This window comes from Triticum aestivum, chromosome 5B, assembly GCF_018294505.1.
Source record: "Triticum aestivum cultivar Chinese Spring chromosome 5B, IWGSC CS RefSeq v2.1, whole genome shotgun sequence".
Lineage (NCBI taxonomy): Eukaryota > Viridiplantae > Streptophyta > Magnoliopsida > Poales > Poaceae > Triticum > Triticum aestivum.
In genome coordinates, this window is record NC_057807.1 from 599,402,479 (window position 1) to 599,429,306 (window position 26,828).

The 26,828-nt window shown below is 44.5% G+C and overlaps 6 protein-coding genes and 1 pseudogene across 21 annotated transcripts in view; 3 read left to right on the top strand and 4 right to left on the bottom strand.

Annotated features, from left to right (window-relative positions):
- The window catches only part of LOC123113529 (uncharacterized), an 8,181-nt gene extending 4,651 nt beyond the window's left edge, over window positions 1-3,530 (top strand). Inside the window, exon 7 of the mRNA XM_044534798.1 lies at window positions 3,294-3,530. Within this exon, the coding sequence (XP_044390733.1) occupies window positions 3,294-3,297 (4 nt within the window). The 3' untranslated portion in view covers window positions 3,298-3,530. The remainder of the gene's footprint in view (window positions 1-3,293) is intronic.
- On the bottom strand, window positions 3,219-9,115 carry LOC123113528 (serpin-Z2B-like; annotated as a pseudogene).
- LOC123113530 (uncharacterized) lies at window positions 5,159-8,331 on the bottom strand. Of its 14 annotated transcripts, none has more exons than XR_006456070.1 (7): window positions 7,910-8,325; window positions 7,712-7,811; window positions 7,054-7,102; window positions 6,859-6,922; window positions 6,409-6,615; window positions 5,881-5,948; window positions 5,159-5,522 (listed from the first exon to the last, which is right to left on the bottom strand). XR_006456070.1 is itself a non-coding variant. In XM_044534805.1 (7 exons), the coding sequence occupies exons 1-6, from the start codon at window positions 8,097-8,099 to the stop codon at window positions 5,924-5,926; spliced, it is 507 nt and encodes a 168-aa protein (XP_044390740.1). In that variant the 5' UTR covers window positions 8,100-8,322; the 3' UTR covers window positions 5,159-5,522; window positions 5,881-5,923. The 14 variants fall into 14 exon arrangements, 8 of the variants coding, with proteins under 8 accessions (XP_044390740.1, XP_044390737.1, XP_044390741.1 ...); XM_044534805.1 differs by having other exon boundaries at window positions 6,409-6,487; window positions 7,910-8,322; XM_044534802.1 differs by having other exon boundaries at window positions 6,859-6,890; window positions 7,910-8,321.
- A 2,352-nt stretch (window positions 9,116-11,467) lies between the features above and the next one.
- LOC123113532 (uncharacterized) lies at window positions 11,468-14,892 on the top strand. Its single transcript, XM_044534808.1, has 3 exons — window positions 11,468-12,667; window positions 13,588-13,677; window positions 14,640-14,892. The coding sequence occupies exons 1-2, from the start codon at window positions 11,491-11,493 to the stop codon at window positions 13,659-13,661; spliced, it is 1,251 nt and encodes a 416-aa protein (XP_044390743.1). The 5' UTR covers window positions 11,468-11,490; the 3' UTR covers window positions 13,662-13,677; window positions 14,640-14,892.
- Window positions 14,893-15,565: 673 nt separating this feature from the next.
- On the top strand, window positions 15,566-18,640 carry LOC123117083 (ribosome production factor 2 homolog). Of its 3 annotated transcripts, none has more exons than XM_044537925.1 (7): window positions 15,566-15,660; window positions 16,301-16,393; window positions 16,826-17,029; window positions 17,289-17,534; window positions 17,621-17,857; window positions 18,025-18,090; window positions 18,184-18,640. In XM_044537925.1, exons 2-7 carry the CDS (start codon window positions 16,316-16,318, stop codon window positions 18,289-18,291), a joined length of 939 nt encoding a protein of 312 aa, XP_044393860.1. In that variant the 5' UTR covers window positions 15,566-15,660; window positions 16,301-16,315; the 3' UTR covers window positions 18,292-18,640. The 3 variants fall into 3 exon arrangements, with proteins under 3 accessions (XP_044393860.1, XP_044393859.1, XP_044393858.1); XM_044537924.1 differs by having other exon boundaries at window positions 15,572-15,792; XM_044537923.1 differs by having other exon boundaries at window positions 15,572-16,393.
- A 678-nt stretch (window positions 18,641-19,318) lies between these two features.
- LOC123113534 (leucine-rich repeat extensin-like protein 5) lies at window positions 19,319-20,238 on the bottom strand. Its single transcript, XM_044534810.1, has one exon. It carries the CDS (start codon window positions 20,174-20,176, stop codon window positions 19,505-19,507), a length of 672 nt encoding a protein of 223 aa, XP_044390745.1. The 5' UTR covers window positions 20,177-20,238; the 3' UTR covers window positions 19,319-19,504.
- Window positions 20,239-20,617: 379 nt separating this feature from the next.
- LOC123113533 (reticulon-like protein B8) lies at window positions 20,618-23,672 on the bottom strand. The gene is made up of 6 exons (XM_044534809.1): window positions 23,418-23,672; window positions 22,224-22,481; window positions 21,979-22,147; window positions 21,751-21,889; window positions 21,158-21,227; window positions 20,618-21,024 (listed from the first exon to the last, which is right to left on the bottom strand). The coding sequence occupies exons 2-6, from the start codon at window positions 22,459-22,461 to the stop codon at window positions 20,861-20,863; spliced, it is 780 nt and encodes a 259-aa protein (XP_044390744.1). The 5' UTR covers window positions 22,462-22,481; window positions 23,418-23,672; the 3' UTR covers window positions 20,618-20,860.
- Window positions 23,673-26,828: the final 3,156 nt, after the last annotated feature.

Here is a 26,828-nt window from a genome sequence, read left to right on the forward strand (position 1 = left end):
GGTGGCGGCCAGGCGAGGGCGCGTGGAGGTGCCTTGGTGTCGGCGCAGGCTGGCGGGGCGGTGCCCCTCCGGCGTGTGGTGGCCGGATCTGGTCAAACCTGGCCAGATCTGTGGTGTGTTTGACGCGCGCCGGCCCTGCGCGCTGGTCCTATGATGCTGGAGCAGGCGGCTCCGGCCGTGATAGATGCGGGATGCAGGGACTAATCTGGTCACTGTAGGCTCGCAGTGGGCGGGGTGGACCACGACTCCATGGCTTCTACGACTAGGTTCTGCGGCGGTGGCGGTGCGAGACTGCATGGACGAGCTTCTGTGGGCACGAGCGAAGGTGTGCGGCGATACGGACGAAAGTCCTGCACGACCAGAGGCCGGTGGCGATGGCACCTGTGGGTGTCATTTTCCTCCTTGGAGGCGTCACCTGAGGTGTGTCGGCATCTTCCTCGTGCTCGGATGGTGGTTTGTCTCCGGGCGAAATCCTAGGTCCGGTGTTGGATCGGCGTGATGGCGGCGTGTTTGACGTCGTTCCTCTGTTGGGAGCATCATGTTTGGAGACACTTCCTGGAAGCTCTTTGTGGCGCTCCTCCGGTGCTCACCGCTGTTCAAGGTGAAGCTCTAGGCGCAATGTACGACATCATCGATGAGTCCAAGACGAAGCTCTTTCTGGGATCGACCAAGTCCCGCCATCTACCCCCTGCTTCCTGGGTGGATGGTGCGTTGGCGAGGGAAGTTGTAGTGGGAGCTGCTGCTATCTTCGGAGGTGATCGGCGTTGTTCGAGACACGGTGGTGATGCTTAGCTTAGGACAAGTGCTTCGGTTGTGTAGTCATGTTGTTTGTGGTGGGTGTAGCTCTCCGCAGCTATTAGGGCCGCAGTTTTTTCTTTCTCTTTTTGATCTTCGGATCTTCACCATGTTGTTCTTCCGCTGCTTTCTGCTAAATCTGAATCAAGCCAACAATTTGTTGGATCTTTCAAAAAAAAAACTTTTGTGTTATGATCCAATAGACGATACTGCGGCATTACCCAATGCCACCCCTAGAAAATGACAAAGCTGATAGTATGTGCTCTTCATCACTTTTGCTACTTCCCCTAGAACATTCGATTTATGTGGAGTTTGCTACATGTCTCGCGACCTTTTGGTTGTTCAATTAAGAAGCATAGTGTTTTCCTAAGATCACACAACCGATTTGTTGTACTAAATTCCAAGCTTGGGATTGCGATGCCAATGTGTAAAGTTTAACTACTCCCTCCATCCCATATTGTAGGACATTTGTTGGCACTAGTGTAGTGTCAAAAAACGTCTTAGATTATGAGATAGAGGGAGTAGTAAAGAAGATTTGCGTGATATTGCAATGTATAAGGTGACTTTATAACATTGGTTTACATGTAATGTAAGCTTATCTTCGTATTTTCAGTTGAGAGATCATAACTGTTACGTTTTTCTTTTTGCTACAGAAATGCCCCCTTTACAGCCATTTGTGAATAACCAAATTTTAAGTGAGGACTAATTCCCGACAAACCTTTGCTCAGCTGTTGCCCACCTCCCATAATGCTTTTATGGCAGGCTGCCACTGGGCTCTTTTATCCTGGTCCTGCTTCTTCTATTCACCTTTTCTAAGCTTATCATGCAGCTCCATTCCTTTCCTCAGCTGCTCTCTGTGTACCTCCTATCATCTCTCCTGGGTGAACTCTTTTGCTTACCCTCCATTCCATCCAGCTGCCTTGCTACAAGTTTGCCTCCTCCCTAGTGATACTGCTCTAATGTTTGGTTGTTTCCTCGCTATAGCTCTTCGGATGGGTGATAGCTTTGGAAATTTCCCATTCCCGACAGGTCCTATTGTGATTCGAAAGTTGTCACCTTAATGTAAATTTTTGATGAGTAGCAATACCAAGCATTTGGCTTCAAAGTTCAGACTTCCTTCATCGTATACACACTTATAACTACGCCCTTTCACATTGATGCTCATTTTGAATAGTTACGATACATGCCTCTTCGTGGACTAGTGATTGCTATGAGAGCATGGGGTCGTTTAGTCTTATACTACTATGTGTCTTGTTGTTTTCACTTGTAGTTTACGGACATAGGTGTTCTGTTTAGATATTGTTTTGGTATATATCCATGTCGATCTCACTTGCATCTGTAATGCTGCAAGTGGACGATGGCTCCCCAACTTTCGGCTCGCTCCCCACGCTTCTCTCCCACCCAGGATTTTGGTTACCGCTCGAAATTTCGAGATTTACCATGGTTACTGCATATTTCTGCCCCCTCGGTAAATGGGCATTTCCAGCATTTTTCTTTTGAGTTTTTGAATTTTTTTTAATTCAAACGCTCAATGTATAGTAAAGTGTGGCAGCACCTCACAGCATGCGTGTAGACATGTTCCACTGAGCTAATAGCTCTTTAATGATAAATATAAGTTCAAGTGCTATCTATATCTATTTTGCAAGAATTTGAATTCAAAATTCAATTATAAATTTCGTGGTAACCGTGGTAACCATGTTTACCGGTCCTCCTCGGTAAAAATGCCCCATTCAGTAACCAAAACGTTGCTCCCACCCACCCCCGCGTGTCGGCTGCTCGCTCCGACGGCCGGCGGACACCCTCCCGTCCGTCGGCTGCTCGACGGCCGGCGGTCACCCTTCCACAGCCCCATCTGACGACCGACGACGAGCTTCGGAATGTCTTGCTGTACAGCAACCCATGGCAGCGGCCACCGCCTTTTGTTGCCAGGTAGCAGCGGTGGCTGCCATTCTAAGGCTCGACCTCCACTCCGATCAGCAGTTGAATGATGTCCGGCTCCGGTTGTAGACAATCGGTGGTTCAGTAGTTGGTGAGCCTTCAGCCCGTGCTCGGAAAATAGATTCTTTTTCATTAAGCAGCACTATTTATATACTTGGTTCAATGCATTGAGCAAAGAAAAGGTGGAGGGCATTTCATTTAACCTCATTTTTAAAGAAAAAGAACTTTACCATCCAATTGGACCATTTTTTTTGCAATGTTTGACAAGAATCTAGTTACAATTTCATGTGCTTTTTACTTTGACTTGATTGTATTTTTTCTATTCCTTAAAAAAGAGAGTCAAAATGAGTGTGTTGAACCGCCTCTGTCTCCCAAACTCGTAGGTAGTGCCATATCTAGTAATTTTGCTCAAGGTGGTGCAATCCTCGATACAAACGATTCCCACAAAAATAATATGCCAACATACGAGTGTAGAATTCATCACAAGCATAGAACATTTACTGGATTTATTGCATGGGTAGCATGATTGATTGTCGAAACCCTCCTCTTACATGTAACAGGTGAGGCAAATGACAAGACACTTCAGAGAAAACACATTATGAAGATAGGAGGGGATTGACCACATGACCGATGAATAGAACCACACCAGAAGTGTCTTCCAGGATAAGGAAGAGGAAAGGGTGATCCGCGATGAAATCCAAGACCGAGGGCGGCGGTGCTTGTCGCAGGACTACTTTAGCAATAGTTGTTGCTGCAGCCTCAGTTCCTGTTTCGTTCACTTCGACAAATGCTTTGTGGAAAATGGATGAGATGTAGAGGTTCTATGCCATTGGGGAATCCACCATCTTTGAAAGATCTGCTTCAGCACCGAATGGTAGTTGTAGACCTAAACCTTTGAGCAAATCAGATGCCTCTATTCCCAAGGATATCTTGAACTTGGGGAGCTTGAATTGCCTGAGTGCAACCTTCTGCCTTGGGATATGTTGTTCCAGCAACTCTGGTTCGGCACTCAACTTTTCTGCCAAGCTCCAGATACCACTTGGTGCTTCTGGAAGAAGGATGTACATGGAGAACTGCCTCTTGTCCCCACCTTGCTTGTAAGGAAGCTTAAGTACTTTCAAGCCATCAGAAGAAGAAACATATTGTTCTCCTGAGCTGTACATGAATGGTGTTTGAATTGAGCTCCCATCAAGAAGGTAGAAGTAGTCGCTTTCTGTTCCACGTGGATCAAACTGATCTGTCCAAGCTCCTTTGAAATAAAGGGCATTGCCAAGAACAAGTCTAGTGGTATTGCTAATAGATCCTGCGGGGAGAATATCTTTGATGAGACCGGTTGTGACTTTCTCTACCCATGAGTTCACTTGAGCAGTAACTTCTGCGGCCTAGATCAAGTCAAAATAAAAGAAAGGTCAATTATGTTATAAGAATACATTGAAAAGTACTATTGTGTCACCAATGTTTTAAAAAAATCTTCTCAATGTATAAAATATTATACTTGTGCTGAGAATACAAAGCAGAATACTAAGGTTTTTGCAAGACATTTGTATATGTAGTAAGGTTTCACACACATAGTAAAATCATCACATACAAGCACGGTGATAGAAAAAAAGCATATGTGCATACGAAAATGATTAAATGGTCATCACAACATCTCGAAGCAATATTATGCAATACCTATGGGAGTTCAGCACATAGAGATTGGTTATACATATTCCTATACGTATGCTACTGTAGAGTACAACAAGCAACATGCCAGCACAACGATGAATGTTACCAAAGTATGGTAAATTTGTGTAACCAATAACTACAATTCAATAATTAAGTTGGACAAAAATGAGAAGGGATTAATAAGTACTCCATGCATATTGCAAGTTTGAGCTAGACAAAAATAAATTGTACAAGCAGCCTGAACGGTTTAAAAGTAGGATATATTAAGTTGAATCTATTTTATTTTACCAACCAACCCAAATACTATATGTATGTACCTATAGAAAGCAGGAAATTGTTCTAAAACATCTAGTCACTACCAGAAAACAGACTTTTCCCCACGGCTAAGAACCCATAGGAAAAAGCCAAATCCCGTCAGGAAAATATTTCCTGACGGTTACCCGACAGGAAAATTTCGCCAGGAATAAAACGACAGGGAAATCTTTTAATGCCTGATGGCCAGCCGACAGGAATTATTTTCCTGACGGTTATTCCTGTCGACTACCCTCAGGAAAATCTTGATGCCGTCAGGTTTATAGGTAGACTTATTGTGACGGCCAGCCTACAGCGAAAATGGCACGCAGGAAAATGAATTATGTTGAGCATGTATTTTTCTTTCTTTAGGATCAATGTTGAGCATGTATCTGACAAATCCATATCCTTCTATAGTTACAAATTTATTAGCACATATCAATGGTCCACGTATGATCCCATTAAGTGAAAATCCACATCATATCTTCGTACAAGCATCCAAAACCAGTATATACATAGCACGTATCCATGCATGATTGAACATCTGGTAGATGACATCTGAAAATTTTAATTGCTGTTGTTTTATTTGCTCAACAACAGTAACATGTCAGTTGTACGCATACATGCCACCGCCACCCAAAACAATAAGACTCATGTTTCTAAGTCCACTGGTTCATGATCTGGAGCATCATCTACACCTTCATAAGTTTCTAAGTCACCTTAGGCTATCACCATGTTCTCAACATCATTGTTGCCTTTGCTGTTGCCATTGCCGACGTGGTCGCCCATAGCACCATCCTCCAAGCTAACAGAGGATAACTCGGTGTTCCCTGCAAAGTCATGTACACAAGTAACGGGAATAATATTGGAAAGAGAAGGAGATGATGACCAACATCTTTCACCATATGAGTTGTTATCCGCTTAACTCTTTCAAGTTTCATCTTTTAGCATATCTATACAATATATCCTACAGCCCCATGAAACATATATTTTATATTTTAAAGTGGCTCCAAAAGATAATCTGGTCCACTTGATGATAATTTAGCTAATCAAGGACTAAAAAAGGATGTTCATTTAGTTTTTCTTTGTAAATCTTAGATATGGCATATGGCAGCAATGCAACCATTAGATGTTATACTACCATCTTGGTGCTTTATAAAATAATGGATAGGATTAAACAATACTCACTGGTAGCTTCATGTTCGACCTTGTGCCCACTAGGACGACATTCTTAACGAGGTCCTGCCCTTTTTGCCCTGATGAAAAATGTGCAATCTCAAGATTCCAATCAAGAATAGATGATTTTGTTCAGAACAAGACTAAAGATTTCTGGAAAAGCAGAGTATACTTGTAGCCAGCGGAATAACAGTTTATCTAAAAAGATGACCAAGAAGGCAAGAACTTAAGAGATTGCATAATCCCCTAATTTTAGATATATAGTAAATTCAGCTTCATCTAAACTAACATGATGGGTGAAGATTGTAATTCAAGGAAGTAAAATAAATTAATGGGGTTAGGTAGAAGTTGGGCAAACAATGGCTCCAGATTCAATGCACAAGAGCCAAAGACTGGACAAGAAGACCTGAACTAAATCATGCCCTCAAAGAAGATCCAGCATGCCATACACCCTTGAGTAACTGAGGAATATGACTGCCAGTCTAGATACATGATGGAAGTAACACACAAATCAGATAGATATGCATGTGCATTAATTACCTCATGTTGCTGACCTGCGAGAACTTCATAAAGAAGAGGTATGCACTCCTCATAGTCTTCAGCATCCATGGGCTTGCACCTGAACCAAAACACACACACACACGCGCGTAAAACAGAGCACGGACACGCACTGACTCACTCTTCGAATAGGGCATATGCGAACAGGTGCCGAGCTCAAGGGATGACATGTTCCAAACAACAAGGTACCTGCGACCAAATATGTGTTCAGGAGAAGATTAGAGGAATGGATTAGTGGCGCTGTGCATATGAGGAGAGACTGAGTTAGCATCAGGGATAGATGGTGTATAGTCTCAAAACAATTTACACTACCTCATCATAAATAAGTAATTTGCCAAATAAATAAGGACAGCAACAAATAATAAGGTAACAATTTGGGAGATAATTGCCACATAAAAGCAAGTATGTATATTTCCAAAGTGTGAGAGGTACCTGAGACAGGTTTTGCCTTGCCCTTCCTTCCACTACAAAGACTTCTAAAGATGAGAAACAAAACCTAAAAGAGAGTGGCACAACTATGCAAATAATTACTTACATTGCTAACTAAAATATGACTAACTTGCTTCTAAAATTGAACGTTTACTGCCAAAATTATTTGTGAAGGGAGGCGATATATAGAAGTTGTACCAGTGTGGCTGCAGCTTCAACAAAGGATCCTTGATATGGCAGATTCAAGCTACAAGAAATCAAGCATGAAAAAAGAGTAAATATTTGACATCTGATTTCAAGACATTATACTACAATTTGCTCATAAAGTTTTTCAAATGTACATAAATACATAAATACCACTGAGAAAGCAGCTATAGGCCTCATCTTTATATGCGGTACATATTCTAAAAGTACATATCTAGCAATGATACAAGAAGCTTTTCAGTTTCTCAATTATATTAGCTAACATCAGTGCTAATAACACAACCAATTGTAGGTCCTAAAATTTTGAGATATGTGAGAGAACAAAACTCTTTCTAGCAAATTGAAAATTGAACAAATCAACATACTGAAAACAGATGCAAAGGGACCCTTATTTTCCCACTCACAAGCCTACTCTTTTCACCAATGAGCCAGCAAAAGAAGGAAATCAAGATCCGGATGCCCTCAGATCTAGATTCTACATAAATTGTATGAACAACTAAAGATCCTGACTTCGTTATTTGGATGACCATGGTTGGACTTACCACAGAAAAATGGATCAACTGGCTTGGACAAAACGGAGAGGAGGAGGCCGCTGCTGTCACGTCAGACGAGGAGGAGCAGGAGTTTACTGGATGTGCAACAACAGACTTACCCAGATCTGGAGCAGGGAGCACGGGGTACAATCATCGCGTCCAGGGAAGCCGTGTTGGGCGGAGTGGTCCGACGAAGGTGGGATGCAGCAAGGGTCGGAGCTGCAGGCAAGCGACGGCGGAAGTCACAGACATTAAAGGTGGGCGTCGGTGGCGGATGCAGGTTGACCCGGGCGGCGGTGGTGGAGGTGAGAGACGACCAGTAGTGGAGGTCGGGAGAGTGGAGGGCGAGCGGTGCCGGAACGATTTAGGGCGAGTGGCGCCGGCCAGGAAGTTTGAGGAGGGCGGCGGCCATGGAGCAGATGTGAGATGGAGAGATGGGACGAAGTGGGGAATTGGTGGTCTAGGGATTCTATTCATCTGGATGGGCCTTTTTTCCTGTAGGCCCATACACACAGGAAAATCGGCGGAAGTTTCATTTGAGGCGCCAAAGCGAAAAAAACGCAGGAGGTAAGAATTTCCGGCGCCAGAGCCCGTTTCGCGGTGGTGAAATGGCGGGCTGGGCCTCAAATATTTTTCCTGTGGGCTGGACTCTCAGGAAAATAGTCAATTTTCCTGGGAGCCAAATTTAGCCCGTTAGGAAAATTTATATTCCTGTGATGGGCTTCGGGCCTCACAGGAAAATTCGTCACCTGCAGGAAAAGTACAGTTTCTGGTAGTGAGTGTTAAAAACAGTGGTATAGAAATACCCACTAAATTTCAATGGAAAAGGACTATAACAAATTTTGGAGGCTTAATTAGTTAAATGTAACACAGTACCTCTATGTTACATCAGCACAAAACAAGGACTTTGAGAGAAACAATGGCATGCCATACTCCAGCCTCAAAATAATTATGACATAGATAACAGACAAATTCTTTTACTCTGTATTTGTTTACCGGTAAAAACCTTGCCGTCATTTTGAGAAGGAGCAAGACAAGGAAGGGGGATCACCTTAGTTTGGAAGTCTACGGACTGGGCCTCGGCCTTGTACTTGCACAGTGCGAGCTCCTGGAAGGATGGCTTGAGCTGCAGCGACGCGTCCACGAATACGCCGTTGGCGAAGGCGACGCGTGGGCTGCCGATGTTAGACGCGTTGGCGAGGACGAACTGCACCACCTGCTCAGCGAGTGTGTGGAGTCCCTCAACCTCGCCTTCTCCCAGTGTCGTGGCAAGTTGGTTGCGGGTGGCGCCCCCCGCGCCAGCGGTGATGAGGCTGAGCGCCACGTGGAGGGAGACCGGAGAGAATGCGGCATTGTTGACAGTAGACTTGGGGTTGGATGAGATAGCGGAGGCGAGGCGGAAGACGAAGCGGGTCTGGTGCGCAATGGAGAGGCGAACATCAGTGGCGAGGGTGGTTGCCATGGCTGGGGTGGAGGTTCGTTGGGCTTTTGTTAGAGTTGAGAGAAAGATGGATGACTGGGAAGTGCTGTTTTCATCGGTGATTTGTGGCTATTTAACGGGAGGCACAAGCCCTGAGATATGCAAAGGTTCGAAGCATCTGCGCCATAAAGCAAGATAAGTGGTTTGTTGTCTCTTGTTTAATTAGTCATCGTTGTGTCATTTCGTATATATGTTAGAAACCTGAACTTATCCTATCTCGAGTTAGCGTGGTGCTTCCTGTCTGATCTTCCCGTACCTCTGAGTTCTGTAGAACATCGGATTTGTGGGAGACCACTACAAGCCTCGTAACCTTTTAACTGATCGTCTTAAAAGCATTGTTTGTTTTATTAAAATCACACAACTGATTAGCAATTCTGAATTCCAAGCTTGAGATAGTGGCGCCAACCTGTAAAGTTGTAACTAGTAAAGAAGACGTTCATGGCATTGCATAATTAGGATTTGCATCACACAACTGGTTAGTAGTACTAAATTCCAAGCTTGAGATAGCTATACCTGTGTGTAAAGTCCTAACTAGAAAAGAGGATTTGCACAATATTGCATGACGAAGCCTTATTGGGATTTGCATCACTTGCCGTGGGGTGTGGGCTTAACTTGTCGTCAAATTAATATGTTCTTTTCATCACACTGTGACATATCCAACGCTACCCCTGGAAGATGACAAAACTGATAATATGTGCTTTTCATCACTTTGGCTAGTTCCCCTAGAACATCTGGTTTATGTGGATTTTGCTACACATCTCATGACCTTTTTGTTGTTTAATTTAGAAGCATGCTATTTTCTTAAGACCAGACTACTGATTAGTAGTACTAAATCCAAGCTTCGGATTCCGATGCTAGCTAACGCGTAAAGTTTAACTTGTAAAGAAGATTTGCATGATATTGCACCATATAACAAAATTGGGTTTTGCATCATTTTGTTGTGGGCGTGGGCTTAGTTTGTGGTTAAATTAAAGAGTTATGATCCAAAGCAGAGCAAGATTCCATTCCTCAAAAACACCTAAATAATGGCACCACGTCATTCAACGCTACCCATGCATTTGCATAATACCACTACAATTGGAGTTTAGGGGTGTGGACTTAACTTGTGGCCAAATTTAATCGTATGATCCGACGACGGCAGCGCTGGGGAGGTGGACACGGGCACGTCTACCTGTCGCCTGTAGCGAGCCCGAAGTTTGTGTCGCCTTAGTTGCTTGTATATTGGGCCGGCCCAATAAACACTTCCGTTCCTGCACCAACCAATTTGCTATAAAGTCGCTCAACATATGTAGCTTCATGTGACAGAATTTAGTTACAAAATTAGGCAACAAATATTTATGTGATATAAATACACCACATATATAAAAATAGATTTCCATGTATTCTTTTAATCCATGAGTGTGAAATATATTTTCAAAGATTATCTTACTTAAATTTTAGAAAATGTTCATTGTGCCTTCAAAAAAATGTGAATGCACTGTAATATAGATTTCTATGTATTTTTATAAATTACGTTAATATATTGCATCCTTTGTTAATTATGTTAATATATTTCAAACATTATGTTAATTATTACTTTTAAATGTTCACCGCGCCTTCAAAAAATGTTAATGCTTTAAAAAGAATCATGCAATTTATATTAAAAAATTGTAACTTTAGAAAACATTCCTTGTATTTAAAAAATATTCGCAAGTTTAAAATTTTGATCATAACAATTTCCAAACTGTTCATATATTTTTTAGAAATATTGCATCATTTGTAAAAAAAAAAGTTCTTATCAGTCAGAAAAATCATGACATTAAAAAATGTTCATGTGTTTTATAAACATGTTTCATGACATTTTAGAAAATTGTTCTTGCAATTATAAAGAGAAAATTCATAACATATAAAAAGATGTTCGTGACATTTTCCCAAAATATTCTAGCACTTTAACAGATATCTACACGTTTTAAACAATATTCATGTCATTTAAAAATATATTCAACGTGTGTTTAAAAAAGCTCACTTTATATTTACAAAATGACAATGTGCATTTTTACTAATATCCAGCATGTATTTAAAAAATGTTCAACAGGTATCTTAAACAGGTTTGATTTGTATGGCAAAGAAAATTCATTTTACTAAAATCAAATCAATATATATTGAAAAAGGAAAAATAAAAGGAAAAGGGAAAATGAAAAATAAAAAATAAAAAAATTAAGAATAATCGATAAAAAAGCACAGAGAAAAGAAGAGGTACAACACCGTGTTTTTACTGGCACGGCGTTCTGACCCAGTTAAGTCTCTGGTTGGTGGGCCTACGCCCGACTTGATCGGTTCTTTGAAAACGAAACCTCTGCTGAAAAGCATAAAAAAAACATCCCTAAAAGAAATTATAAGAAAGCTCGTTCGGTTTTCCGGAGCAGTTTTTTGGGCGAGATGACCTGCGGCGGCCTCCCCATCTCGCCGGCGCCGGCGCCGATGCCGACGGTGGCGGCCCCGCTGGAGGACGAGAACCTCCTGCCGGAGATCCTCGTCCGCCTAGCCCCGCTGCCGTCCGCCCTCCCGCGCGCCTCCCTCGTCTGCAAGCGCTGGCGCCGCCTCGTCTCCGACCGCCGCTTCGTCCGCCGCTTCCGCGCCCACCACCTCCGCAGCCCCCCTCCCCTGATCGGATTCTTCGAGGAGGTCACCCGCGAACCCTCCCCGGACTCCCCCAGCAGCCTCTTCTTCACCCCTATCCTGGATCCCCCCAACCGCGTCCCGGTCAGCCGCTTCTCCTTGAGCTTCCGCAACGGCGACGGCCGCACGATCCTCGGCTGCCGCGACGGCCTCGTGCTCCTCGTCGACGCGGGGGGTGCCGAGATCGAGGTCCTGGTGTGGGACCCCGTCACCGGCGACCAGCACCGCTTCGTCGTCCCTCCGGTGATCGACGAGCGCCAGGTCGTCGAGATCTTAAACGGGGCGGTTCTCCGCACCGCCGGGATCCTCGACGACCGCCCATTCCGGTTCCAGGTGGTCTTGGCAGGCATCGACAGGCCAAACAAGCGGCTGTTCGCCTGCGTTTACTCGTCGGAGGCCGGCAAATGGGGCGATCCCATCTGGGTATCCGTGGATTCTGAGAGCAACGTTCGCACCACGGTTTCAATGCGTGTTTCCAGCACCCTGGTTGGGAATTCCCTCTACTGGTCGCTGAATGGGGATACTGCTGCCGTCCTTCAGTTTGATTTGGGCACACAACGCCTGGCTGTGATACCGCTGCCACTGGATAAGTGCAGCGACGGCAGCCGCTCCTTCCGGGCTATGCCGGTGGACGGTGGCGGGCTTGGCATCCTTGAGCTGTTGGATTTCAACATCCAGTTGTGGAAAAGGGAGATCGACCGTGCCGGTGTTGTTTCGTGGGTGCTGGGGAAAACTATTGAATTGGATCAGCTTCTTTGCCTGGACAAGAGGGGAATGAGTCCAATGATGCTGGGGTATTGCGAGGTCAATAATGTGGTGTTTCTGAGGACAGTATTCAGTATTTTCTTGGTCCAGCTTGAGTCATTGAAGTTCAGCAAGCTACCCATACAGGCATCTTACTTCTTGGTTCATCCATTCACAAGTGTTTATACTGCAGGTAATAACCAAGTACTTTTCTACAATTGATCGATGGAAAGCTTTTCACATCCTTGGTGTTAGACTAATAATAATATAAATTAAACATGTGTCAACAGTTCCTTTTGCCGCTAAATGTGCTATTGAACAAACTGCCATGCTGCTTATGATATTATTTTTATGATTTTCAAACTCTGGGATTGAAGTCAGAGGTAGCGAGCATCTTATGTAAGTTTATTAGATGAAGAAAAATATAGATTAAAACCATTAATGTAAAGATAAAACAAAGCTAAATTTCACTGCTACCTTTCTATTGTGTTATGCAAAAGACGTATAATGCCAGTGATTGTGTTTCCCGCCTTGAGATGGAAAACAGCTGGAAATTCGAAAGCTGAAATGTCCAAATGGTGGCTCAATATAGATTTAAAGGCTTAAAACTAGTTACATCCTTTGACCCAATGTTTATTTATTTTAATCTTGCTAACTTAAATCCATAATAAAGGCTTGATTTGATAATATTTCATTTTTACCACTTGTTGAAGACTGGCAAGTGTCAGAGTCTACTTGTACCAGAGGATAAATAAATTGAGTTTGTTTTATCTTTTCAAGCTAAAGTTATTCAAATATGAATTGTCATTATTTCTTTGTTCTTAAAATTTATTGGTTTGAATATATTATATTTTATCTACTTCAGATAACACGGGAATAACTTTAGATCACTTCTTCGTTCTGATCAGCTAATATTATGTGCATGCCATTCCATTTTAGGAGATTACTGAGTGTATATACCATTCTCAGAAATATTCTATGCAAGGCAGTAGATGTGCTTTTGTTTATCTATTCCAATGTTGAAACATGTGTTTTTCCTCTCTCAATTTTAGCTTATCTAAATATATCGTTGTTATCCCATCGTATCTTTGGTTCTTTGGCTTATGCTTGTAGACATGGGCATTGGTGGTGGACCTGATGAAGCCAAACTTCTGTGTAATGCAATGCATAAGGTGACTGTATTGTGATACATTGGTTGAGCAGGTAATGTAAGCTTATCTTTGTATTTTCATTTGAGGGATCATAACTGGTACCTTTTGTTTTTGTTACAAAATGCCCCCTTTACAACCATTTGTGAATAACCAAATTACAAGTGAGGATTCTCACTGTGGTTCACGCCACCTATTGTCGAAACTTGAAAGTAGGCCGCCATCTCTCTGCCTCCACTTTGATCTTGGTACTCTCACCTTAGAAAGCGCCGCTGTTTGTCTTGCTCCACACATAAATTCCTGTGCTGGTCCTTGTACACCTGCTTCTTCCTTGATAGCCACCACTGCTGCATAGTGTCACGAGATCGCAGTCTTGCTGCAATGGCCATTGCTCGGCCAAATCTGGCAGATCTGTGGGCATCACACAGGAAAATGCTCGGCCATCTCCTGATGCTGCGATAGTAGAGGACATGTGCCCAGATTTTGAGGTAGTGGTGCTCGAGGCTGTTGCCTGTTGACAGCCAGCAGCGATGCTGAAGGGCAAATCAAATGAAGAACCGGCATTTCAGAGGCAACTTCGCCTTCCAGAGGACCTTTTGGCAGCTGCCATAGCTTAATGCTGTAGTGAGTTCTAAAAAGCAGTGTCCATTTTGGCCCGAAGGAAGTGTCTTTATAATAGGATGCATAATCCCTGAGGCTTCTACCACATGGATTTGGTTGATCTAAACCCGTTAATTAGTAAACGGCTATTTCTTACATTTCCAAAACATGTGCCTTTGAGCCACAAGGCAGATGCATCTGCTTTCAACACCATGAAGCAGAGATTTTTTTTTTCCCTTTTGAACTTCTTCTGATTTTGCTGCCGGTTTGATTCTACTTTGGAGGTTTGACATAAGTTCCACAGTGATGACTTTGATGTTTATGCAATACAAAAATTTGTGAGGTGGTACAACTTTAATGGCTTTTGCATCATCAACCGGTGGTACAAATTTTTTATGACCAGTGACTGTTTCGCAGGTATGTGAGCTCTCATTCAGTTGCTGAGCAGCTGGTGAATGACTTCACCGGCGCAGGTTCCGTCGGTGCGGAAGTTGATCTTCTACGGAGCATGTTCTGGTCAACTGCGAGGAGTAGGATTTATTTGTCCAGTCTGGTAGCTCATTGTGTCCCCTAAATATAATTGTAGGCTTCATCCAACTGGCATGATGACAAGCCGCCACTTGGCCGCACTAGTAAATAATCCAGCGGCTGATTATTGCCTCCGGTTTCATTTTCTTTGTCTTCCGAGCAAGGCTCACGATTTCATCCGTTCAACTGGTTGGTAACTCAGTTCAAAAAAAAAAAAAAAAAACTGGTTGGTAACTCTGGTGCATCCTGTGCTCTCGCTCGCCTACCTATTTGGTACTGTTATCCTTTTGTTTATGCTCCGTCGTGGTTCCGCGTTGTATGCGGTGAGGAGATTTAATTCTTGAATTTCTGCTACTGGTACCAAAATGTTGAATTGATTTACTTGAGAAAGATGAAGCATCTGCCTAAGATACCTCGATAGAAAATGTCCGTACATATATAAATGAATGGTCATGTGTTTCAAAAAGCTCTTGTATTTTTTTTTAATGTTTGTGTCTACAAAAAAAATCATGCGTTAGAAAATATATTTTTGGAAATTATTCATGCATTAGTAAGAAATGCCTATGTGCAAAAAAATAAAATTAAAATGACGGAGAAATTTTGGGGAAAAGGAAAAACGAAAAAAGGTGAAAAAGAAAGAAAAATAGAAAAGAAGAAGAAGAAACAAAATAACCTTTTTTTTGGAGCTAAGGAAACAAAATAACCGGGCTGAAAAGAGGATAGGCCGGCCCATACGCGCGCGCGCGGTGCAGAAGGCCCATCGGGCTAGGGTTAAGTAGGCCGTATAGAGCCCTCGCCGCCAACCATCGTCTTCCGGGACCGGCATCTTCCGCCGCCGCCGCCGCCGCCGCAAACCGGAGAGCGAGACCGACCGCGCGCGCAGCACCGCCGCCGCCGCGATTTTCGCTTAGTTTGTTCCTCGCCTCCGCTCCCCCTTTTACCTTAACTCCGTCCATGGGCATCGTCTTCCTGGCTGCAATAGCCAGTGCTGCTGCCATAAAAAAGAAGAGCCGCCCGCAACTGCACCTGGAAAATTGATGATGTAGAAACAACGCCGTGCTTGCACTTTTTTATTCTGTATCTTCGTGTTATTATGTACTCTATAAAGATGCATTCAGAATTCTATATATTTCGAGTTTCTTTTATGCCATGTCCATGGTGGAAGGTTCAGCCACTGTATTTTACTCTTTACCATCCATGCTGGAGCAGCCTTGCCATGGATGGAAGCATTCACAGCATAATACTTTGGCGACGCGTGCCTCTGTTTGAAATATATTGGTACACTTGTTTGTTGTTATTATGCATGCTTCGTTCTGCAGTTTTTTAAGAAATTCAGGCCAGGCATGCTCAAAGTTACACTTGTTATCACAGACATGTACTAAGATATAATTTCCTTGCTACCAGTACAGCTTCTTTGATTAGTTCGTCGCCAAGATTCAGCAGCAGCGTTCTGTGTCATCATCTATCATCTAGACGCTAATTTATTTTGTCTGACATGGATGGATGGTTTAAAAGCAACTTGTTTCTCTTCCTTGAAATGCTTTTTTCAGCTCTTGGACTGTCAGATGGGCAAGATGGTTGCCATCAGGGTTCCCAGGAACATGCGCGCCAAACGCGAGCTCCTCAAGCACGCACCCAAGCTTGTAAGCTTTCTCTTTTTCTCTTTGACCTTTTCTATTTCAGCTGTTGCGAAATTTCCTTTCCTTCAGTTTAATTTGCAGTACCAGAAACAAACCGTCTCCGCAGAATTATTATAAATGCGGCACCCCTACAATAAGAGTAAATCATCATTATCTTGTGTGTCCGTGGCCAAGCGAAAACTGGCATCTTCCAGCAATTTCCCAAATTACTTTCAAGTAGTGTGCTGCATCAGTGTACTTTGGAGCCGAGTTGCACGCAAAAGGCTTGGCCAGATTTTCTGGCACATGTGCATATAACCACTTGCAAATCTTGACATTAGTTTCTGTTGGAAGGCTCTGCTGCTTTATAACCTTCCATGACAAGAAACTAGAAATAGTATGTACGTGTTTCTTTTCAATTCCCATAACAGACTGTTGCTCTAATGCTTGTTCCAGGTTGAGAATGGCAAGAAGATGCTTATTCTCCATGGTACAAAGACTAGCGCAGTTTTGAACGATGTGCTCGCAGATCTTTTTCACCTGAAGCGTGATCATGCTGTGAAGTACACCAAGAAGAACGACAACATCAGGCCATTTGAGAGCGGGGGTGAAACTTCCCTGGAGTTCTTCTCCCTTAAATCTGACTGCAGCCTCTTAGTGGTAAGTTATATCAGTTCCCATTGTGTATGTGGTGAGAATGCGACTTGTTATTCACTTGAGAAAAAAAAATACTAAACTGATGATGTTCTCAGAAGTAGATATAGTGAGCTAGGCAATGACTTTCTGAGCACCAGCATGGAAATTATCTGAAACCTTTTCCATGTCTGTTATAGTGAACCTTTTCATTTTTCTTTGTATATTAAATGTAGAGAATATTATTCTCTATTATTTTTAACTGCAAATATTTATATTTTTGCAGTATGGTTCTCACTCAAAGAAGAGGCCCAACAATCTTGTTTTGGGAAGGACTTATGATCACCACATATACGACCTTGTTGAAGTAGGAGTTGAGAACTACAAATCCATAGAATCTTACGCATATGATAAAAAATTGGCGCCTAAACTTGGGACAAAGCCTTTCTTTGCCTTCATTGGGGAGCACTTTGAGAGTGTTGATGAGCTGAAGCATTTGAAGGAAATGCTGCTTGATCATTTCAAGGGAGAGGTGTGCATCGTTATAGACAAGTTGGAACATAGGACATAGATAATCCCTCTAGCTTTAATTCCGTAACTTATTTAATGTTGATATAGGTGGTAGAGAATCTGAACCTTGCTGGTGTAGATCGGATATTCGTGTGCACAGCAATTTCCCCTACTACTGTCTACATGATGCACTGTGCTCTTCGTCTAAAAAGGTCAGGCACATCTATTCCTAGGATGGAGCTGGTTGAAGTTGGGCCTTCAATGGACCTGGTAGTTAGGCGGCACCAACGTCCATCTGAAAGTTTACAGAAGGAAGCTATGAAGGCTCCTGGTCATGCTAAGAAGGTAAATCCAATGGAACAGCTGTCTTTTGTTCATCAGATATTGTTATCCTGCTGGTTAGGTTGCAAAATGCGCCATTAGCCATAAACAACTATACTTCCTGCCCTAGTTTTGACACCAATAACTTGTATGCCAGTATGAACTCAGAACTACATTTAACATATTTGCAGGTGAAAAATGTGACGAATAATCCAGTTGACGGCAAGGAGGGCAGGATCTACATTCCAGACCAGGAGGTTTGTGTCTCTAAACTGTTTCACTAGCAGCTGTGAAGCTTAAATATAACCTATTTGCCACACTAATCCGATACATGGTTTTCTGACCGAAAGGTTTCGAAATTGACCTTAACAAGCGACATAAAGGGCCTGAAGCGGGAGCGCCGTGAAGCCAAGAAAAACAAGGAGCACTCGAAGAAGCAAAAGGTCAACCCTGAGTGAATAACGCAGAAGGCTATTCATTCGTGGTAACTGGTCCTTTTTAAGGATTTTTGGTGCACCTGATGATCGCATCGGCTGTGTTAAGCCAACTGGTGACCAACTTGTTAGGTTGAGCTGTAAATAGTGCGGTACCGTCTTTTTAGGCCGTAAAACCTGCCTACAGACTTCTGCATCTGTATTGAGGCGGCTTATCTATCAGACATTATTAGTGCGAAATTGTTGGAGCAACGTGTGTTAGGAGTATTTTGTTTTGCTATTGTTGTTAGTCCTTGATTCTAGCTGACCCGAGATGATTGTTGAGATGACATGGTTTAAGTCTGGTTACCATGGGCATTTTTTTTCTTCTGAATCTGCATATCGTGTGCATTTTTTGTCGTCTTTTCTTTTGTCCATATGTTCTTTTTAATCCTGTAGCCCCTGTGAATATGCAGCTTGTCCGGTGTTTTGATGCTTGGATTCACGTGAGCTACAAAAAAAAGTGAAAATCATTTGTTTTATACAGTACTCCCTCCGTCCCAAAATTCTTGTCTTAGATTTGTCTAAATACGAATGTATCAAGTCACATTTTAGTATTAGATAAACAAGTTCACTCTTTTAAAATCACCAATTTACCATTTTTTGTGTAGCCCATGTGTCAATGTATTTTTTCATGAAATTTTGCATATATGTAGTATACATCCGTATGAAATTTTGTGTAGCTCACGTGTCATTGTATTCTTTAGAATGTTTTGTTACCGAGTTGTGCTGTGACTCAGTTGTGGTGGCTGAGCAGTGTGGTATGTTTCGTGTGCATCATCATTTTTGGGTACTGATTGTGAAGAGTTTGCGAGTCGTTGGGTCAGTGATAACGAGAGAAATTCATGGCGACCTCTACAGCTGCTATCTTGACTCTGCTGAAATCCATGAATGGTGTTCCACTTTGGCAAAGGCAAATGGCCTGCCTAGACTCTAGAGGAGGCCCCTCGCAAAAAAAAAAAAGACTCTAGAGGAGGCCGTTGTGCCCTGCCAAGAAGAAAGAGACGGCGTATAAAAGGAAATGTTCATCATTTTGAATTTGACTTTGGAAGTTTCTGCTTCTGTGTGGAGTAATTTTTCTAAGAGTCATGGCATGTAGCAGTGGTGTTGCTAGTAAAATGATCCTGGGCTACACCCTGCGCCATGACACCAGGTCAGGTGATTGATGCCGGTGTTTGCCACTTCTTCTCCTTCCTCGTCAGTGGATGGCCTCGTTGGGGTTGGGGTTGTCGCTGCTGCTGTCGGTGGCGCCGTCGCTCGCGCTGGCGGCAGGAGGCGTCGGCTGCGCACGGCTGGGCGGCGACGGCGCCGCGCCGGCGCCCCATCCGTCCGGCTTGAAGCTGAACGGCATGCCGCCCCCCGGGATGCCTCCTGGCATAGGCATAGGCATAGGCATGCCGCCCCCCGGCATGGGCATGGCGGGCATCCCGGGGAGGGCGGGCAAAGGCACGGGCATGGCAGGGATCGGCATCCCGGGCATGCCGCCGGGGTTCGGGAACAGCGGGAAGGACGGCATCGTCGACGGCGGCAGCCACCACTTCATGCTGCCGGTGCCTGTCCTTGCGGCGGCCGCGTCGCTCCCCGCCGTCGCCGGCCCCGGGGCAGGCCCGGGCGCGACCGTGGCGTCGTAGGACGCGCCGCGCCCCGGCTCGAACTCCACCCGGCTGATCTCGTCCTCGTAGTCGTCCAAGGACGCGTCCTGCGGCGCGGTCTCGGTCGCCGCGGCCTCCATGGAGCCGAAGGCGAACTCCCGGGCGTACTCCTCGTCGCCGACGCTGTCGTCGTGGAGGAGGCGCATGCCGTGCCCCCACCCGGCGCAGGCCAGGAGCACGAGGAGGCCGAGGAAGACGGACGGCTTGCTCTGCTCCATGGCTCGCTCTGCTCTCTGGCTCCTTGGCTGTTCTCGCCGGCGAGGTGGTGAGGAGGAGAGGAGTGGGCAACGCAGGTTTTATAGCGAGGTAATTTAGGAGCTTGGAGCTGGGGGTAGGTTGGATCATGGTGAGCTGCCCTGCACTCCGATTTCTCAATCATCTCATGGTTTTTTACAGCAGCTCAGGGTGCATGCCGGAGGCGTGCAGCCGCAACACCACCTGAAAACTAACAACCTGGGTCAGCTTCTGCCTCCCAAATCTGGTGCTTAATCTGCACCCTTTGACCAGATTTTTCGACAGAATGCAAAAAATTTGGGCATGGACAGAATGGATGTGGATCTCAATCCCCGAAAATAAAATCGCGATCACAAATTTGGACCTGGCAGCGAGCAATTCTTTTCTGACAAAGCACAACGAATTTGAGCTCAACTTCCAGTATATGCAGACAACTTATGGTCTCACCAATTTTGTTGAGCAGCATCCCACAAATAAATGGGAGAACAGACGCATGCGTCGCGGTTGAATTTAAACCAGCGTTCTGGTTCTGTTCAGGAAGCACCTGAGCACAAATGCTCTCACATGACAATTGAGACACACTACAGGGCTGCAGCACACAAACTAGGCAGAATAATAGCAGGGATTTCACTCGATAAATCATGAGTGTCCATCTGATCTGATCTAGTCTACTCTCTCTTCTTGTTCCTCTTGGTGGGTATCCTGCTCAGGACGCCGCTGTCGAGTTTCTGGTACTGGTCCCGGAGCAGGCCCAGGATGCTGTAGAGGAAGTCGTCGACCTGGTCCTCGTACTTCTCGTAAAGCACAGGGAGCGTGTGAGCGCACACAAACCCTGTTCCAGGCAAAACCAGGTGTTGTTTTCATCAATGCAAGCAGCGGAACGCATGCTTTCGCGAAATAGGAACAGTTATGTTGTTTCTCAGTTGCAAAAAAAGGGGAGAGAAATAAATGTTATAGCTTCTTACCAATGTAAATAACGGTCAGGAAATTGAACCAGCTACCAGCTACAGAAGCAGACCACAACCCAACAATTGCCTGAAATAAAACATAGCGTGATATCAAAACATCTCTTGATGATGAACAGACACAATATCCACATGCAGAATTGATTTTTATGTTTTTCCTTTTTTGAACCCTGAACCATAGAAGATGCATTCTACGGTATTTTCATATATAAATAAAGTATATGTACAACCCTAAAAAAAGCCTTGGGCTCCACCAATTCCAGTTTTGTGGAAATCCATCTAGGTTTAAACAGAGATGAAGATCAATCCAATTCCTGAACTCTGATATGCTTGCTTTTGATTATGTGTGATATGAGAAGCAGATAGTTCTTAAGCAAGTGCCTCCAAATAGAGACACTGGGCAGACCATTTTTGAAGATTTTTTAGTTTCTCTGAATCCAGATATTCCAGCAAGCCATGATGATGATATCAAGGGCAAAACAGTTAGGCAGAATGAGCATTGTTAGGCAGAACTGGTTTTCTTTATATTTTCCTATTTGATGTAATGATCACAATGAGGGAATACAAAAAGAACACAGTAAAGCTCTACGTACCAATACAAAATGCTTCAAGTTTCTTTCACAAGACACATCTTGAAGGAAACCAAGGAACTTGTTTACTTGGGCACCGATGGCAACAGCAATGTTCACAAACAGGTCCTCTGGCAACTTAACCCGGGGTATTTCAGAAGACCTACATGTAGACAATGCATTTTCTATTATTATTATTGCTATGTTGCTGAAAAGGACACATAGTGTGCATACACTTCAAAAATTCCATACCTTGAAAAGTTGGACCAAACAAACTGAACCACCATTCCAAGAACAAGGGCAAATGAAATGATTGTCAAGAAGTGGTAATCAAGCCACTCAAAGAAGACCCAGATAGCTGTTGCAAGACCCAAAACACTGGAAGATATCTTCTTGTTCCTCCATAACAACACATCAGCAGCTACAATGACAAAAGAAAAGCCTCAGAGATGCCCAGGAGAAGAAAACGTAAGTAAGCAGATGAGCAGATAACGTACACTTTCCACCACCCAAAACTCCATGGAGAGACCTCTGACGACCAAACATCTTGTTCTTCACATCAGCGACTGAGCCTGGATCGAAACGGCCAGATCTCTGCTTAGGGAGCTTGTCAGAAATGGTATCCATGATGTTGCTCATGATGTTGTCAGACTTCTGCTTGGGGAGCCTGTCAGCAATGGTATCCATGATGTTGCCCATGAGCTTCTCGGCCGTGCTCTCAGAATGTTCCGACATCTTCAGGTATTTCGAGCTCGCTGTGGAGTAGGATGGTATGTCAAACACTATGATATCCAAGAAATGTATAGGACAGACCAACTGACAAGAGCATATAGAGGGAAGCAGGACAGAAAAAAACATGATAAATGAGAATATTAAGTCTGGTATAAGAAATTGGGCCAATCACTTTGCTTCGACATACTTCACTGGAAGTTTAGAACTATATTCAACCTTTCGGCCTAAAGCGTGGAGTACACGATTATGTTATTACTGTTTGCTATGACTCTCAGGCTGACTGGTAAGTTGAGTTGGATGACTGTTTAACAATCAATAGCCATTCATTCAGGGACCAGCCTTTCATCATTCATTTCTGACCAACGCTTTCATAAATGAACAATCTGGTACACCAGAGCACCCCATCCAAGCGAAATATATGACTTGACAAACACTTTTTAGCAATTATTGTCCAAACATATACTTTATGGATCAACATTGAAATCGGCATTCAGTTATGTACCACCAAAATCACTGCAACAACAACATAACCGTCCCGTTCAACCGAATCTAACAAGATAAAGACCAGTACTTTATGGATCAAACATCAAACTAAGAACTCGTTGGATTGATTGGCGAAGCAACCGAGGGAAGGAGGGCAAAATCGCCAGAGAAGGCCGTTCATCTCTTCTTCTTACCCGCAATAGAAGCATATTCAGAACCCATCTGCTAACCCGGTCAGCAAAAAAGGGACGAAAAAAAAAAAAAAAAAAACAAACTACCCAGGCAAACCATGTTTACCCCGAAAGTTTTCTTATCCTATAAAGAACTCACAAATCTACCTAGCTTTCCGTCCAGCAAAGCCGCTCTATCGCTTTCAAGAAAAACAACAAATAACCAAGGAAAGCGGCTCAGATTCCACATCGCGGCAGCAAAACAACTTGGGCTCCAGCAGCAGAGCCGCCGGAGAGAGACCGTACCGAGGAGGGGCGCGAGGGAGCTTAGCAGGCGGCTCCCGCTCCCGGAGTCGATCGCGCGGAGGCGGAGCAGGCGGCGGCGGCGAGCGAGAGAGCGAGAGGAGTATCCGTAGTGGTGGGGTTGGGGGGAATCGCAGTCGCCCGCCGCAGCAGAATTATTTAGGGGGAGACGGACCGTGGCGTGGGGTCTCCGAGCTGCTGCGGCGACTGGCGGGTGGGGCTGGGCGCCCCCTCTCTTCAAGGCGCGTGCACGGGCTTGTGCGCGCGTGGGGCTCGCTTACGGGTGGGGCCGCGGGGGTGGGGTGCAAGTCGCGGGCCCGCGTGTAAGGGGGATGTCGCCGTCACGGGGCGGTGTTCGGTGGGATAAAGAAGCGCCGGTGTGGAGCACGAGGGGCAGGATATTTTGATTGGCCTTGCTGCGTTGAGCTGAGCATATCGGCTTTGATTGTTGACAGTTGGTCAGCATTGATTCTCTTGCTGCTAAATAAAATGAAGCAAAACGTCCGCTGATTTGAAAACGGCGACGATTTAATTGGATTGCAGGCATACGTTTAGGCATTGTTTTGCTATCGCAACGCTGTCACGTGGAAGCACATGTTATCTAGAGGTACCCCGTTCCAAAAAACTTGTGTTTGATTTGTCTAGATACAGATAGTGTTATCTCATCCATATCTAGATAAATCTACGACAATCTTTTAGGATGAAGGTAATAATTTGTTGTAGATGTACAAGCAACTTGTGTTTTTTGTTAGGATAATGTTTCCAGCCGGGGCGCCGGCCGAAGCGTGCGCCGGTCGCATCAGCATCGTCAGATCCCATCTAATCACACGGTTCCTTTTTTCTTTCCCTTCGTTTCCCCTTGCCTTATCTTCTTCCGCCTCCCTTCGTTTCTTATTATCCATAGCGCAGTTCTCGTTCCCAGGGGACCTGCCAGGGATGAACTATGGCACTGCTGCCGCTGCAGGCCAACCACCGCCGCCTGCTGTAGGACGAGCCGCCATGGACGGATAAATGACCAAAACGAGCGCGTCCTCCTTCCTCTCTCCCTTTCTCAAGGGAATCTCACCTATGGCGCACACGAGCTGCATCGGCGCCGAGATTCAATGCTTCAACAGTGAATGGTTGTGGCTAGGAAACGGAGGCTTGACATGCTGGGACGCAAGCTCCTTTTTGTGAAGCAACCACCAGCGAGCGTTGGCACGCGACCGACGAGGCGATGTTAGAACCGTCGCATAAAAAGGTTACAACCATTGACGAAAAAGCTTCAAGCCTAGATAAAAAAAGCTTCAACCGTCAACAAGAAAGCTTCAACCAACCAATGTCAAACTCAAAAAAGCTGCAATCGTTATTAGAAAAGCTTCAACCTTAAGAGAGAAAAGGCTTCAAGTGCCATTTCGTTTTTTGCTACAATGCACCGTCGGCAGAAGCCCCGTGCGTGATGCTACAACTAGCGTACGGTGCTACAACCTGCAGGGTCTCATTATACTACGACGCATCGCCGGCATTGATCTTTTGCTACAACCACGCCGGCTATTGCTACAACCGGCATTTCGTCATGCTACCACATACCACCGACGTCGGTTCTTATGCTACAACCACGTTGCTTTTTTGCTACAACCAGCATTGCCATTTGCTACTATGAACCAACGGCAGCTGAGAAAAAGCTATGACCGGCGAATTTTGCTTTTTGCTGGGACCGGCGGTGTTTTTTTGCTACGACCAGCAGAGTTTTCGCTAGCACGGTGACGGCTGCTCATTTTTTTGCCGGGATGGTGAGGCTGCACTAGAGACGGCGAGGGGGCTGCGACGACGAGTACAGGATGTTGCAACCGACGACGAGGAGGGACCATGAGCGGTGTCGGTGATGCATAGATCATGACGAATGGCGGCGAGACAGTTAGCAGGGTCAACAATGGCGAGGGCCCGCGAAGGCGCCGGTGATTCGTTGGAGGCCATGGCCAACCGTGTCGCCGTCCGATGAGACAGCCTGCGGGGCAGTCATCTACAACTGGTCAACGATGTGTCCCCGTCAAAAAACGTTGTGTTCCTGTCTCTAATCTGAGACGAAGCAGTGCAGAGGGATGGGGAAGAGAAAGGATGACGTGGTTCTTTTTAATCCGATGGCCACAGATGGATTCATCCAACGATTGTGATAGGACCGGCGCAGGGCTTGGGCCGGTGCACCAGCACAGATCACTACCCTTTTAGTTACCGCAAAAAAAAAATCGTTCAAGAGCTTAAACTAAGCTTAATTAATTATCAGTAGAGCTCACTTGGGTGAAAGAGTAGATGTACGGTCCTATCATTACCATCCCTCTCAAAATATACTTATATTTAACAACGGAGGTACTAGTAGTAGTTTATTGTAGGTGTACAAGTGACTTGTGATTTTTGTTCCTGCAAAAGGGGAAAAACTCATAATTCGCCGAAGAGCTCGAATTAGGCTTAATTATCAGGAGAGCTCACTTGGTTGAATGAAGAGTAGAGGTACAGTCCCATCACTACTAGTACTCCCTCCGTTCCTCAATATAAGGTGTATATTCTTCTAAAAAGTCAAACTTCTTTAAGTTTGACCAAGTTTATAGACAAAAATATCAATATCTAGAATACCAAATGATTATCACTAGATTCATCATGGAGTATATTTTTACATTTTATATATTTAGTATTATAAATCTTTATATGTTTTGCTGTAAAGTTGGTCAAACATAGACAACAGTTGACTTTTTGAAAAACTAATACACCTTATATTTAAGAACGAAGGGAGTATCATCTAAGCCGAACTCTTCGAGCACCCGAATTAGGATCCATACTTGTTCCGTCTTCTTTAAAATATTAACATTTACTACTCTATTTATTGTGTGTTCACAAACTCATGTGCCTTTGACTGGAACGAGAATAGAATGCTCGCCAGTGGTTGCCCGTGTAACCATTACTTTCCTTGCATATATGTACCACACATGATCGATATCGTTCAAACTCATTTTAACATACTAGGAGCACTAGTCTACGGGATAGGTGGTGTTGAGTTGTTGAGATGATCAAGTTGAGGGGAGGATGGGAACGAGAGATGTCAGGAACAGTAGCAAAGCGAGGATATCATGTAGGTCGGAGATGCAACAGAGATGCTTAACCTCAATATGAAGCCGTTGTTATATTGGGCTAAACCTAGGCAAACGTCGGATCGGGCCGGGTTTCGGGCCGGGCTTGTAAAAGCCCAACCTTCATTTCTCAAGCCCAAGCCCGGCCCGAAGCCCGAAATACTCCATATTTTCAAGCCCGAGCCCGGCCCAAAGTCAAGCCCGAAGCCCGAAAGCCCGTCCCGAATGCTATTTTCTAGTACGCACACGTGCAAGCCCGGTCCGAAGCCCGAAAGCCCGGCCCAAAATACGGGAAAATTGAAGCCCAAGCCCG